Raw genomic sequence first — 14,368 nt, forward strand, 5'->3', positions numbered from 1 at the left:
GTTTCTCTCTTGCTCTGTGGAGTGGGTTTGTGTTTCAAACAGAATATAAGTGAGTAATACAAAATTAATATTCTGTTGTTATTTTTCTGTATGGGTTGTAATAAAATATTGCAGTACTTTGTATGAAAACAGACAATAGTTAATTGTAACTATTTATAAATTAAATTATTGTACTTTTTTGCAATCTGTAGATAAGCACTATGTATTCCTATACAGTATCAGCTGTGGATTTAAATGTGATTCTCCGAGGTGTCTAAGTTATTGATGTATATATTGTATGTTTGTTGATACAGCTTTCTTTATTTTCTATAAGACCAATAAAATGTTTTGGAAAAGGACTTTATGCGTTGCTGTCATTTGCAGTTCTTAAAATTGGGTTTTGCATTATTCTGTGGCGTCATTGACCCAGTTTGATACTTGTAAAAATAAACTGACTGGGAAGGCTTTTGCCGTCCAGGGTGGGTTTCAGAAGACAGCGATCATTTAGATGGCACATTTTTTTTTATTTTTTCCTTTTTTTTTTGCACAATCCAAAAAAAGCTGCTGGGCGACCCACTTTGACTAACCTCAGCGGACGTATTTTTGGCCCGACACGAGTAAAACATTAGAGTCATGAAGGATGTCTAGGTGTGCTTGGCCTAGATTAGGAGGAGTTGTGAGTTAGTCATCTTAGCTCCCTGTGGAGCTCCTGAACCAACCCCCCTCATCAAACATCAGGCTCCTCAGCAGCGTTTCAACCAAAACACATCTCATGAGAGAAGCTGCTCAGACAAAGAGACAGATGGCTTCAGACAGGCTACATCTTACTGCTTCATCCTTGAGGGCAACTCCAAACCCCAGCTGCTTCGGCGTGATTTTAAAGCAATATTGTTCTTCACTTCTCCTAAATGCTCCAACAGGTCTGTGTGACCTGTGCCTTAAAACAAGCTCTGCCTCTCTCCTTGGACGGCTGCCCCAGACGAGCACACGGCCTCTGAAGAGTTGATTAATTTGGCGGGTTGGGTTAAGGTGAGATGGTGGGCTATGTAGGACAGCATTCTTCATCTTCACCCACTTCTGCAGCAGGTGCCTGCCCCAGTTCTCAGACCACAACCTGCCGTACAATTAATGTTGCCATCTCCGTCAGCAGGGGTAAACTCTCACCACATGTGACCTGCTGAACTTTGACATGCTGCAGATCCCTGCATTGCAGAACACGCCTGTGCATTAAGACATCTAATAAAAAGTTTAACATTTGGATTTGCGTTTCAGACAGCTTCAACAATTATTTAAGTTATTTAAATATTAAGATGTTATTGATTTTAAGTATTATAATTTGCTAAGAGTTTGCGCTACACATCGTGTGCCTCTGTCCTGATGAAGGATGCAAAAGAAAAATACAAGACAAAAGAGATCAGGATATTTAGTTCACTGATTGGTAGGAAGTGGCTGTGTGGAGTTAGGTTTCCCTCTGCTGGAAAAAACAGCAAAGCTCAATAAGTAAGGACAATAGTCTAGTAAACCTTGTTTATTTCACCTTATATGGCGCTAGAGTTGATAGAAAAATGCTTTTGTGCCTTCAACCAGTGTTGAGTATGTGGGTTGCAGCCAAAACTTGCCAAGTTCTCTGCCGATGCCAAACAGCTTTTGGAGGTAGGGTGTGTGATGGTGCGGGGAGGCATCATCTTCACAGGTTAAATAAAGCTCAATATTATTCAAGAAAATCTCAATGCAGAAACTTGTCAGGAGAGGATCTTACAACCAGTGGCAACCCCATTTATACACTCTTAGCAACCTTGGGCATGATGTATAAGACAGTGACTCAAACAACCACATCAGCTGATTTAGGACAGGTTGTGGAATGGAATCCCGTCCCACAGCAGTGTGTGACCAAACTAGTGAACAGCAAGCTGTAAAAGTGGCTAACTGATTTGGCAAGTTTTTATGACAAAGTGTTTCAAAACCTATAAAGTAACCTCTGCCGACTAATAGGTCACCATTTCAAAAGATATAAACAGGCTTTCTAATAGTTTGCAATGTATTGCTATTGACAAATTGTTACAAGTAAATAATCGAGGTAAATAAAGACTTGTGAATTTGACTGACAGTTTAGTTCGCAACAACAGTAAATTAAATAGGGAAAATTGCATACATTGTTTCTTTTTTTAATCTATTTGTGAGATCTGTAATATGCTTTTACAAATAACAGTTTAATTTAATTTGATCACTACAGTGAATTTTAATACCCCACATTTGTTAAATTGTTGTCCTGACAGATCATGCAGAAAGGGAGAAGCTGCTAGTCTAACAACAAGATTCTGACTTGAAATTGCACTCATGGAAAAATATTTGGAGGTGGCATCATTACGTTTTTCATTATCTGGATGATGTATCTAGTGCTCTTTGCAAGATAAGTGACCTCGTGAAGCACAAACCGAAAAAATTGTTACATTGGAGCTTACAGACAACAAAATTAATCTATATAAATTTCTGTATTAGAATGCATTTCTAAAGAAACATATTTTACATTCACATTAGATAGATAGATAGATAGATAGATAGATAGATAGATAGATAGATAGATAGATAGATAGATAGATAGATAGATAGATAGATAGATAGATAGATAGATAGATAGATAGATAGATAGATAGATAGATAGATAGATAGATAGATAGATAGATAGATAGATAGATAGATAGATGGATAGATAGCCACCTGACGGAAGACAACGTCTATTATGTAACGATGTGTCGGTTGGATTTGCTCTTTAATTGTTGTCAAGTGAAAACAAAGAGGCACGTTTCACATTTTTCAAAATAAAGCTCTCACTCAACAGTGCAAGAAGGTTTTTTTTTTTTTGTTTAGCTCAGAGTGCGCTTCCTCTGCGGTGCTCCGCCGGCTTGACGCACCCTGGACCGTGCGTCTATGCGTCGCTGGTGGAGGAGGCGTTGGCGCATCGCACCACTGCCGCTTCTGCATCTGCTGCTGTTGCTGCTGCTGCTTACTCTCAAAACCGGCCGTCCTGTACAGAAAAGGGAACTGTCCTTTGCCAGGCTGCTGTGAAAGAAACCGCCTCGCTTAAAACAGAACCGACCCGCTGCGGCGAGGTGCGCGCTTCAATCCCCCGAAACGGAGAAAGCCTCAAAATGATCAAGAACGGTCACCACCACCACCACCTCCACCAAGTGAGCGCAGCTGCGGGGAAAGACGCAGGGACCACCCTGGCCGCGGCGACGTGCAGTCCGGAGAAGAGGAGGCGAAAGATCCGTGTGTGGTGCGACGGCTGGTGAGTTGCTGATTGGATGTGTTGATTGGTGTGATGAAGATCTCACCGCGCTGTTCCCAGCCTTTGGCTCTTGTTTGAATGGAGAAGTTGTCACATCGGGACAGGCCTGCTCCATGCAGGCTGCAGGAAGCTGCTTAACACCTTATCAGCTCAGCGCAGGCAAAACTTTAAACACAGTATTCTGCAGCAGATATCCTGGTCCTGCTTTCATTGGGATAGCCGCGTTTGTGTGTGTGTGTGTGTGTGTGTGTGGGTTATAATACAAACCAACTGACGTTTCACCTTTTTACATACAGTTGGCCTTTCCATCTTAGTAAACACGTTATGAGAATAAATTTATTATTTCCTGCTGTTATTGCCCATAACTGGGTGTTTTTGCTGATCATAAAGTGCTTATTAAGTCAAAATAACAATTTAATTTGTGAATAAATGAATAAACCTGCTTCACAATATGCAGGAGTTCTCTTGTAAAAGTACAAACATATATATTTTTTTAGGTGTTAATTATTATTTTATTGAGTGTGTACATTAAAGGTCAAGATCAGCACAGTGTCTACTCTTAATCTTCTAAGATTTTTTTATTGAACATTTTCAAAATAAAACATCAGATTTTCATGATGATTCCTTATATGTCTTTTGACATTATACAAACAGATTGCAGTTGCAATGTATTTAGTTCTTGCATAACACAGCACTTCTAAAATTAGTGTATTATACAGTTTCGTTTTAGTTTTCCAAATTGAAGCAAAGACCTAGGCATTAAGCAAAAATACATATTAGGCCTAATTTTAATTTCTACTTTTGCTTAAATTTTCAAAGTTAACCCAATTAAGGCAAAAGTGAAAAGAAAATGTTTATACATTAAACAAACATTCTTACAAATATCTGTATAGCATAATATGCTTATAATGGGTATTGTCAAAAGAAATCAGATTTTAAGTAAATGCTAGCTATTAGTTATATCGGAATATTTCTTGATTGGACAGGAGATAATTAAGACAAAGATTGGTCCATTTCAACATTTGGCTTTGTTTTTGGAGCTGATGATGAGTGTTTGTATCTATTGTTTTTTTTTATATATATATAACCAAGGTTGTCATCAAATTTCTTCAATTGCAATATGTCTCTTATGAAGTCCTCTTGTTTTCACACATCCAAATCAGCCGGTAAATTGTCAGGTTGCAACATCAACCATGACGTGGCTTCTCTTGGAATAGATACTGTTAAAAACTGGGAGTGACCTCAAACACACATCTAACCACACTAAGTATAATCTTGCATCAGGGCAAAACAGGATAATAAACAGTCACACACATCATTACATAAACACAACAGTGTTCTTTAATATCATAGCCTTATCACATTAGTTCATATCTGCCTTGGTTTTTAATGGTATACCAAAACGCTTAAACTGCATAATTCTCCAACACTCCAGATCTAATTACATCTTTGTTTATTCTACCTTTACTAAAGTAAGTGATATAATAAGAACAAATTCTTGTTTACAACAATAATAACCTGACACTGTGATTTGTTTATTGCTAAGCAACAAAACTTTGCTCAGCTGAAAATTCTTATAAATCATCCTGTTTATAGTCATAGATTTTTATATAAACCCCAGAACATCAAAAAAGAAACACTTTGTGAAGATGTTGGCTGAAACTGTTAAGAAAGCGTCATTAGTCCATGGAAACAAATTTGTCAGCTACATGGACTGAAAGGCCACTCAGCAGCAAAAAGCTATTGGTCCCAAAGCAACACAAAAAACCAAATTACAATTTGCAAATAAACACAGAGATCTGAATCTTTGGAGACATGTCTTGTGGTTTGAAACTTAAATCAACCTACATGGTCAGAATATAGACCAAGACTTTGCAAACTTGAGAAAATCATCCCAAATTTAAAGCATGATGATGCCAGCATCATGTTGTACAGATTTTTATTTTTTAATTTTTTGCTATCGAACAGACAGTTTTGACGCTAGGATTACAAACCTGATTCCGTTACTTTAGTTCTGTCAGGAGGAATGAGAAAAGTAAGGAAATGTAAACTTCTGAGTTTAAAGCATGCTTTGAAAAAATTTCACTCTTATTCTTCTGTTTAGCAAATAGAAATAAGTTTGGTAATCCTAAAACTGTTTCAGGTCCTTTTTTGACCTAAAAACAGAAAAACTGAAATCTCATTTAAAAATCAGACGGTAAGGACAAATGATTATGCCAATACAGATATCTGATTTCACCTGAAAGGGTTTGCTCCCTTTAGGTCACATCCTCTGTCATTACACAAATATATATCACATGGTTTCCTTTACTACATTAAATACTCAAGTTTCTACATCTTGGAAAATAGAATAAAACAAGGATATGGCCAAACTACTAAATTAATAACTAAGCCACTTGCCTTTTCTTTCTTAACAGGAGGATTTATTTTGAAGTGTTTTGCCAGGATGGAGAAAAGGCTGGTTTAACTTCACATACTAAAATAAAACTACAATGGACTGCAGCATTAAAACAACTCATCTGCATTAAAACCAACTCAATACTGATGCCAACTGAAACAGAAAACACATATTATGACATTGCTGTACCAGTCAAGACTATTTTTGACCTGATCTTATTCATTTTAACTTGTTTCCTTTTACACTTGCTTTAAAATTCAGCTGCTCGAAAGGCGACCTTGTTTGTTTAAGAACCATTTGAGTTCCTTTACCTTTATATTGACTTTAAAGAAAAGGCTAATTCAAAGCTGAAGAATGCTGAATCCTAGCAGCGACTGAACAGATGTTTTGAAAATCTGCGCATGAAGACCAGGATTATGGTGGCTTTCTCTTGCAGAATTCCTGCTGTTCCTCTGTGGCTGCACATCTACGCTTTGGCGGCATGTCGCGGAATATTTGGGATGCCGGAATATTAACCGGTGGGGTGAGCATGCAAAGAAAGCCAATGTCAACAGAGCTCATGTCATTAACCCCCCAGTGCACACCTGCAAAGGCCCCCAAGCAGATTGACTCCTTCCTGTATCGCTCTTACTTGTCCCTCATCCCTTCGTTGGCTGTTTGAAAGGGAATTTCCTAGGAAGTCGTAGTTTTTATTGTTCTTACTCACAATACGTGGCACATTCTGTTCCCATTAGTCAACCTGGTTAAAGGTCTGCTGTCAGAGAAGCATCATCAACCCAGAGTGCAAAGTCCAAATTCACAATCTGCCATGGTGCTGTGCACACGTAGGCCTGTAAAGACGCAGCCAATAAGCAGCGCTTTGCTTATTGATTCAAAGCCTGTTATCTTTGATTACTGGAGGTATCAGACTTTACTGACTAAAATCCTGCTGTTGTTGTTTGCTGCGCACGTCCAAATGGTCCCCCGCCATGTGCACATATGTCTGCAAAGCCTTTGCCCTCGAGAAGCTTAGGTGCCACTTGGGTGTCTGTTAACAGGCTTCTCTAATTAAAATTTCATCATCCCCACAGTGATACGCTCATGATGCTTCTCTGCTTAAAAGTACAGGGAGAAGAAGAGGGCCACTTGTTGGGCATGGTGCTGGAATAAACCCCACACACAGAAAGGTCTTATGTAACTCAGGGCCTTTCATTCAGTCACCTCCAAACTTCTTATTACATTCCTCTTGGCCCCCTCAGTCGCCTCAGAGCTCCTGAATCCCGTTCCAATGATTTGACAACAAATGGCGTGTTGCTCACTGTTACTCTTGGTAACAAGCTGATTTTTACCCAAAGTTATGATTTAAAACTCCATTTTAAGTGTTGTTGAAAAAAAGCAAAGCGAAGTCTGTTTGTTCAGAGCAGTCGGTGCAGCCGTCATCAGTACGAACAGGGTCTGGAAGCAGCACTAGGCTCTCTTACAGTCTGTGCTGCGTTTGTAATCTAATAGCAATAGTGTTGTTTTCCTATTGATGTTTCTGAGCAAGCTATTTATAGTGCAAATGTCCTGCTGTTGTGTTTTTTTTTTATGTCCACTGCACAAATCCTCACCCAGAGACAAGAGACAAAATGTATATCAGTGTGATGTAGGCTGAGAGCTTTAAAAAGCCTTTGAAGGGAGGCTAACACCCATCTGTTCTGTTTCTTTGTGAGATTACTGTGCTACACTCTCGGTCTCTTATCTGTCCTAATCTAATTAACTGGAGACACTATCATAGCTGTGGATAAAGAGGCAGAATGGAAGGAAGACAGTTCATCATACAGGTTTGGGTTTTGATACTCCTTCTAATCCAGCAGATTGTGCACATTATTAACTTGAGTCAAAATGTGAAAGTCGTGCATTCATCATAACTCCACAGTGATACATTTCAAAGGTTTCTTTCTTTCATTTTTGTGGTTTCCAGCTAATTAAGTTAAAAAAAAAAAATAATCAGGAAGCTGAACTGCCAGGAAGCTGAACTGTTCTACATTACTAATGATTCTTAGTAATCATTAGTAATGACATAACAAGATGTTATGTTGAGATAATGTTATGGTCTATGCAATAACATGCTGACAATGGCTGACAACCTCTGCACAAAATGTATCAGCTAAAGAGTATGTCTGTTAACAAGGCACTGTATCCAAGGTTTTACTGGAAAGTTGAGTGAGAAGAAAAAGTCAGAAAGAAAAAGGTGTCCAAGAGACACAATTGTACATTTAGGAGAACCTCTGGTCTTTTTTTTTCTTTTTTTTTTCTCCAAAAATTTTAAATGCCATATAATTCTGTCATGTCTAACTCCTTTCTTCTTGTGCTTTTCCACCTTAGCTATGACATGGTGCATTATGGCCACTCAAACCAGCTACGACAAGCCAAAGCGATGGGAGATTACCTCATTGTTGGAGTGCACACAGACAGTTAAGTCTTAAACAAATGAGACAGATGCTTAATTTAGCATAAAACTACATTGCTATACTGCTAAAGCATGAAGCCCTCCATTGTCGTGGCTGCTCAAGCGTGTTGGTCCAGAATGGGACAAACAGTTTGTCTGACTAAACCACATTGAGTCACCAAATGACACAAAATGAGTGATAAACCCAGCGTACAATTTGGTGCTGTTTCCTTGAAAGCCATTGAAATAGCTCAGGATTTTTGAATTGTGGTTCATCTGACTTTTAGACACATCAGTGTTATCTCTTATTTATGGCATATTTAACTCCATAGCCAATAAATAAGCAGAACAGTTACCCAAAGTTTTCATTAATTCCCATCGTGGTATTTGCAAAATTTGCCTCCCTTTCACAATTTCTTAACCTTTGTTTTAAGATTTCATCCTTTGGGTCATGGCCTTTGCTAGAGTAAGTAAGTAGGCAAATATTCTTGATGAGCTGTAAAGGTTCCATCATTCACCACCAACTGTTTAAACACCAGAAGAGAAGTATGTGTGACCCAGATTGCTGTTTATCTAGAAAAGTAGAAACTTATTCCACTTTTTTCACCTTTTTTGGTACAAAGTTCTGGTACTGACCATGCATCAATTTGTACCCACCTTGGGAATGTTTTGTATGTATTTTGACAATATAATGATTTATCTCAATTGTCTATCTGGCTTTATGAATCCAATAAATAATAACTATCAGGAAGAGTTACCTTGGTTTGATCAAGGCTAATTTCATCTGTCATATCTATTAGTCATCTGGACAAAAGGGGACGAGAGTTGCAATCAATACAAAATATGAAAGAAAATATTCTCATTCATCAATCATTAATAATACATGAGTTCATAAAATTGGATCAGGAGAGAATCAAATTGCTAAAAGAGGGAAGCATACAGGTGCAAATTAGTGAAGGAGCCTACCGACCCAGAGCCTAAGTAGGTCAAGAAATGAAATAGCTGACCAATATCAGCTTGACCAGCAACAGACTTGTGGGTTGTAACAAAGAGAATAATGGCAAAAAGGTCTAACATTCAGCACAATGTTTGTATCTAAAATGTCATATATTGCACTATTCTAAGTTTAATGATCACTATGGCACATTTTGTAGCAGCAGTAAGAATAATTGTTGCTCTGAATAAAAGATTCAGAGCAACAATTAAACTCTTTGTGGAAATACCAGGCATTTAAATGAATTGTTTTTTTACTTATCACATAATCTTTTAGCAGCCTACAGTCGGAAAAGTGCAATGTACTGTTATATTTAATGTATTAGAATATGTGCTCCATTGAGACTCATTTGTGAGATTTAAAGCACCTTTTGAAATAACCTTTAGGCGGGTACTTTTTATTAAACCCATGTTTCTATATGATTTTTTTATTGGTCTGATGTAATATGCCAGCCTAAAGGAGTTCTATTTTTTAATAATAGTAAGTGTGAAATCATAATTAACACAAATGAAGAATTTAAAACATCTATATAATGTGTTTAATTTGGTAAATTGAGTTACTGAAATAAATGAGCCTTTCAGTAATATTCTATTTTGTTGTAATCAGCTTTTTAAAACTGAGACTTCTGTTTCCACGTTCACTTAAGCCAGACGTATTGGCTCGTGTTTTTCTTAATTCTCTTGCTTTATTATTTGAAGGTGAGATTTCAAAGCACAAAGGTCCGCCAGTCTTCACTCAGGAAGAAAGGTACAAGATGGTACGGGCCATAAAGTGGGTGGATGAAGTGGTGGAAGGAGCCCCTTACGTCACGACCCTCGGGACGCTCGACAAGTACAGCTGCGACTTCTGTGTTCATGGAGGTACTCAACACTCTGTTCAGCTGTGTGGGACAGTGCTACAGTCCTGACTGTGTCCCTTTGTTCCAGATGATATAACACTAACTGTGGATGGAAAAGATACATATCAGGAGGTAAAGAAGTCAGGACGCTATAGGTGAGTTTCTGTTCCTGTCAGACGCAGAAGAAAGTCAGGGTGAGCTTCTCTGTGTGTTTCATTAACTTGCATGTTACACTGATTTGTTGCAGAGAGTGTAAGCGGACGCAGGGAGTTTCCACGACAGACCTTGTTGGCAGGATGCTTCTAATGACCAAAGCACACCACAGCAACATTGTGGGTTTTTACTAAATTCTTTTTTAAGGCCCTAACATAAGCAATTTTGCCAACTTTTTTGTTTTATTTTTTATGTTCAGGACAGCTCAGACTATCAGCAGCACACAGACAACTTTGGAAAGGTAATTTTTGTTTGCCATGCTCACCTTCTTCCTCGACTGTTTTGTGATACAAGCAGAAAGTAGTTGGCATTTGCACCAGATGTTAGCTGATATTAAATAAAGGGCTTTGTTTTAAACCCATTTAATAGGCCTTGCCAGCAAATTGTGAATAGCGCTTCTGTTCCTGAATGAGTGGAGTAACTAAGAGCCACAAAGCTTTTAGTCACAGGCAGTTAAGAGTCTCTTGACTGATAGAACAATGCTGGTCATTTGGCAAGTGATGAATAAATCCATTCAGAATTTGTTGCCCAGTTTTGCGCTAGTCTGTTACCTTCAATTTTACCGGTTGCTTTTACTGCTCTCCCCACGAGGGGGCAGTGATGCTGCATAGAGATTACCTCTCTGGAAAAGCAGATGCAATAAATCAGATTAAACATTTTAGTTTTAGATCAGTTAGACTTTGCGAATGTATTTATATTTGCTAAATGCCAGAATAAAGAGAGAGGGATTCATTAGAGAATTTTTCAGAATGCAAAATTTAATAGTTTATTGACATTTGTTGATAGTTGAAGTGCACCGGTCCATCATGTAGCAAAATACACCAGGACTTGATGCTACCAACACTATACTTCACAGCTTGGATGTTACTCTGTTCCAAATGGTACTTTTAATCTCTTAAGTAAGCCTCATTGGAATGCTTATTTTAGTTTATTGAATATGGCTGTGTATCAGAAGTTGGTCTGATTTAAATCTGCTCCATATTTTTCTTTTTTTTTCTTCTTTTTTACGCTAACATGTTCAGAAGGGCCACAGTCCCTGGACTGGAGTATCTCAGTTCCTACAGACTTCTCAGAAGATAATTCAGTTTGCTTCAGGCCAGGAGCCTCAGCCCGGAGACACCATCATCTACGTCGCAGGAGCCTTTGACCTCTTTCGTATCCTATTATAAATTACAATGAGTACTGCACATTTATCTTTTTATGCTGACTCTTTTAAGTCTCTAAAACACACGCAATATTTGTAAAATTGCACCTCCGACAATATAGTCTGAAATAACAGCACTGAATTAATACCAGATTAAAAAAAACACAAATCACACAACAAAAAACAAAAGAAAACAGCAACAGAAAAACCTTATAACTAAATTAAAAAGGAAAATAGAACATAAGGCTAATCAAATTGATAAAAGACGATTCAAGCCCAACAGAAAAAAAAAACACAAATAAAAACTGAACATAACATGCAAAACAATCCATGTCAGAATACATAAATATTCTGCTATATTTTACTGTTTTTGCTACATTTTTGCTTTGTTGTCAGTTAATATTAATAAAATGTGAGACCACAGTTCTGAACGTTGTCACTAAAACATTAGGTGCTTTTTTTGGAAGCCAATGATATCCTTGATGATACCTCTGCTAGACATTGGTCATGTGGACTTTCTGGAAGCGGTCCATAAGCTTGCTGAAAAGCCGTACATCATAGTGGGGCTGCACTTTGATCAGGTGACACTTTTTAAACCCGCCTTTTGTTTTAATCTAAATGATAATGCGGCTCGGTTGTGTTCTACTCGAAGACTCGCTAGCATGTCTGGCACATTTTTTTGTTTTTCAGGAGGTGAATCGTTATAAAGGAAAAAACTACCCCATCATGAATGTCCATGAGAGAACGCTCAGTGTGCTGGCTTGCAGAGTAGGACCTTCCGCTTTGTAATTCAGTAATTCCCTCTACATTAAATATATTGATGTATTTGTTGATTTTATGTGGTTTTACAGTATGTTTCGGAAGTGGTGATTGGTGCACCCTTCGCCGTCACAAAAGATCTGCTGGATCATTTTAAGGCAAGTGCAACAAAACCTCACTAAATTCTTGCTGTTCAGTCATTTATTCAAAAATTTTTGTGTCTTTGTGTGTTCAGGTGGATCTTGTTTGCCATGGTAAGACAGAAATCTACCCGGACAAGGATGGATCTGACCCTTACGCTGTAAGATTTAGTCACCTGTCACATTTCATCAGTCTGCAGTGATGGTTTCAGATATTTTTTATAATAATTGTTGCCTATTTTTCAGGAACCAAGAAAAAGAGGCATGCTCCGAACTGTAGACAGTGGGAACACTCTTACTTCAGATGCAATTGTGCAAAGGATAATAAAAAACAGGTGATAACTTTATCAGAGAGAAACTCTCTTTGATGGTTTCTCTCTGATGTCTTTTTTTTGTTGTTTTTAACATTTCACATATATATAAACGTTTGCTTTCCAATTTTCTCATTTTAGGATTCCAAATCTAATTTACATTAGTAAGCCAAATCCATTAAAAGATAGGTCTTGCACAAAATTTTGCCATTTATTTAGTATTAGTTGTTTCATTAATTATCATTGCTAATTACAGATCATTATGAGGCTAATCTGTCATGTTTAAATCTCCAAGAACAAACTGCACATCATATTTTTTAGCAGAATTGCATCCAAGGGGTGTATCGATTTATTCTCTTCTTTATTTGGTTGCTTGTGCTTCCTTTTGTTTAATTAGGCTTCTATTTGAGGCAAGGAACAAGAAGAAAGAAGCCAAAGAGATTGCTGTGATTCAGGCTATGAAGCGACAAGAAGAGGAAAAGACTAAAGAAAGATCCCAAGCTGTGCTGTAGACATGCACCGCCATTTGTGTTTTTGACCTAGCATTAGCAAGCTACATAAATATAAACGTCTGTATAGCAAAGTCAACTCTTCGTAAGTGTTATAGCATCTCTGGATAATAGCAGTTTTACAGATAACAATCCTGCTGTGGGATCATTAGCTGTTTGTAAGCAGTAAGATCAATCATAAGCTGGAACAAGGAACATGTACTGTACCTGTATCTTCAAAAGTCTAATATATACATTTGGATATTTTAAACTTTTATAATTTTATTGCCTTTTAACAAGGAAAAAATGCTGATGTTATTTTTGGCTTTTAGCACAAGAAGAGTGCAGGTTGGTGAAGTGGTACAAACATTTATTTATCTAACCAGAGGTGGAAATCTTCCCTGGGCTGTTGCTGCTTTTTGCACAGCAATACTCCTAATACCAACTAATCATCATCTGTATATATTGCATCAAAATCCATAAGGATTTTTAAATTACAATGGAAATCAGAGGACAGATACCCTTGTGCTGCTTTTCAGTTAATCCATTTAAATATTATGAGGTGATTTCTCAAATCACCTCACATGTGATTTGGGAAATCACTTCCCATGATTTCCCAAAAAATTATGGGAAATATTCTGTTTTAATAACAGAGTTGTTGTTTTTTAATCACAAATGCACATTGTTGAGACCTGACGGTCCTGCCTTTTGCGTGCATTTTTTAAAATATAACCACTGATAAACTGTCTGATTTAACATTGGTTTTCATTGCATGAGTGGAAATTAATGACATCGTGTTGTCTTGAAGACAAAGTTGAGTTCATACTTCTCCTAAATCATGTGGATATGAAATGGGGTCAAATAATACACTTTTCGTAGAAGCATATTTTTCTCCACTCCATTAGCTGCTGTAAACATAGTAGCATAATGTTTTAAAAGCATAATGCATATTATTGTCAAACTGAAATGTAGATAGTGTTGCCTATTATCTATATGTTATTGATCAATCCCAAAGGACATACTGTATGATATAAAGTTGATTGGATTTACAGTATATTATTGCTAATAAAAAATAAATTCTGAAGGATGGTTTCAATTTTTTCATTCTTATCAATATTAAATTTATAAGGACAAATATGTTATATATGTATCTCTCTCTCTCTCTCTCTCTCTCTATATATATATATATATATATATATATATATATATATATTATATATAGACTGATAGCTCAATACATAAGGCATCAGTATATCACCCGAGAGGGCAGGGTTCGAATCCAGTCTGGGTCCTTAGGCAAGACCCTTCAAGCTACTGCCTACCTCATATCATGAGAGATACTAAGTTGCATAACATGCCGGCTCAGACGTCGCCCGGCCAAACAAGGTCTGCGTCAGGTTGGGGA

The 14,368-nt window shown here is 37.4% G+C and overlaps 1 protein-coding gene across 2 annotated transcripts; it reads left to right on the plus strand.

Moving 5' to 3' along the window:
* Positions 1-2,916: 2,916 nt before the first annotated feature.
* Positions 2,917-14,047, plus strand: LOC129363781 (ethanolamine-phosphate cytidylyltransferase-like). Of its 2 annotated transcripts, none has more exons than XM_055036069.1 (13): positions 2,917-3,268; positions 8,013-8,101; positions 9,769-9,930; positions 9,997-10,063; positions 10,156-10,240; positions 10,321-10,362; positions 11,144-11,276; positions 11,764-11,846; positions 11,956-12,033; positions 12,117-12,182; positions 12,260-12,325; positions 12,411-12,499; positions 12,873-14,047. In XM_055036069.1, the coding sequence occupies exons 1-13, from the start codon at positions 3,129-3,131 to the stop codon at positions 12,985-12,987; spliced, it is 1,215 nt and encodes a 404-aa protein (XP_054892044.1). In that variant the 5' UTR covers positions 2,917-3,128; the 3' UTR covers positions 12,988-14,047. The 2 variants fall into 2 exon arrangements, with proteins under 2 accessions (XP_054892044.1, XP_054892045.1); XM_055036070.1 differs by lacking the exon at positions 2,917-3,268 and adding an exon at positions 7,415-7,468.
* The last annotated feature ends 321 nt before the right edge of the window (positions 14,048-14,368 follow it).

This window comes from Poeciliopsis prolifica, unplaced genomic scaffold (genome assembly GCF_027474105.1).
Source record: "Poeciliopsis prolifica strain line A6 unplaced genomic scaffold, Auburn_PproV2 SCAFFOLD010, whole genome shotgun sequence".
Lineage (NCBI taxonomy): Eukaryota > Metazoa > Chordata > Actinopteri > Cyprinodontiformes > Poeciliidae > Poeciliopsis > Poeciliopsis prolifica.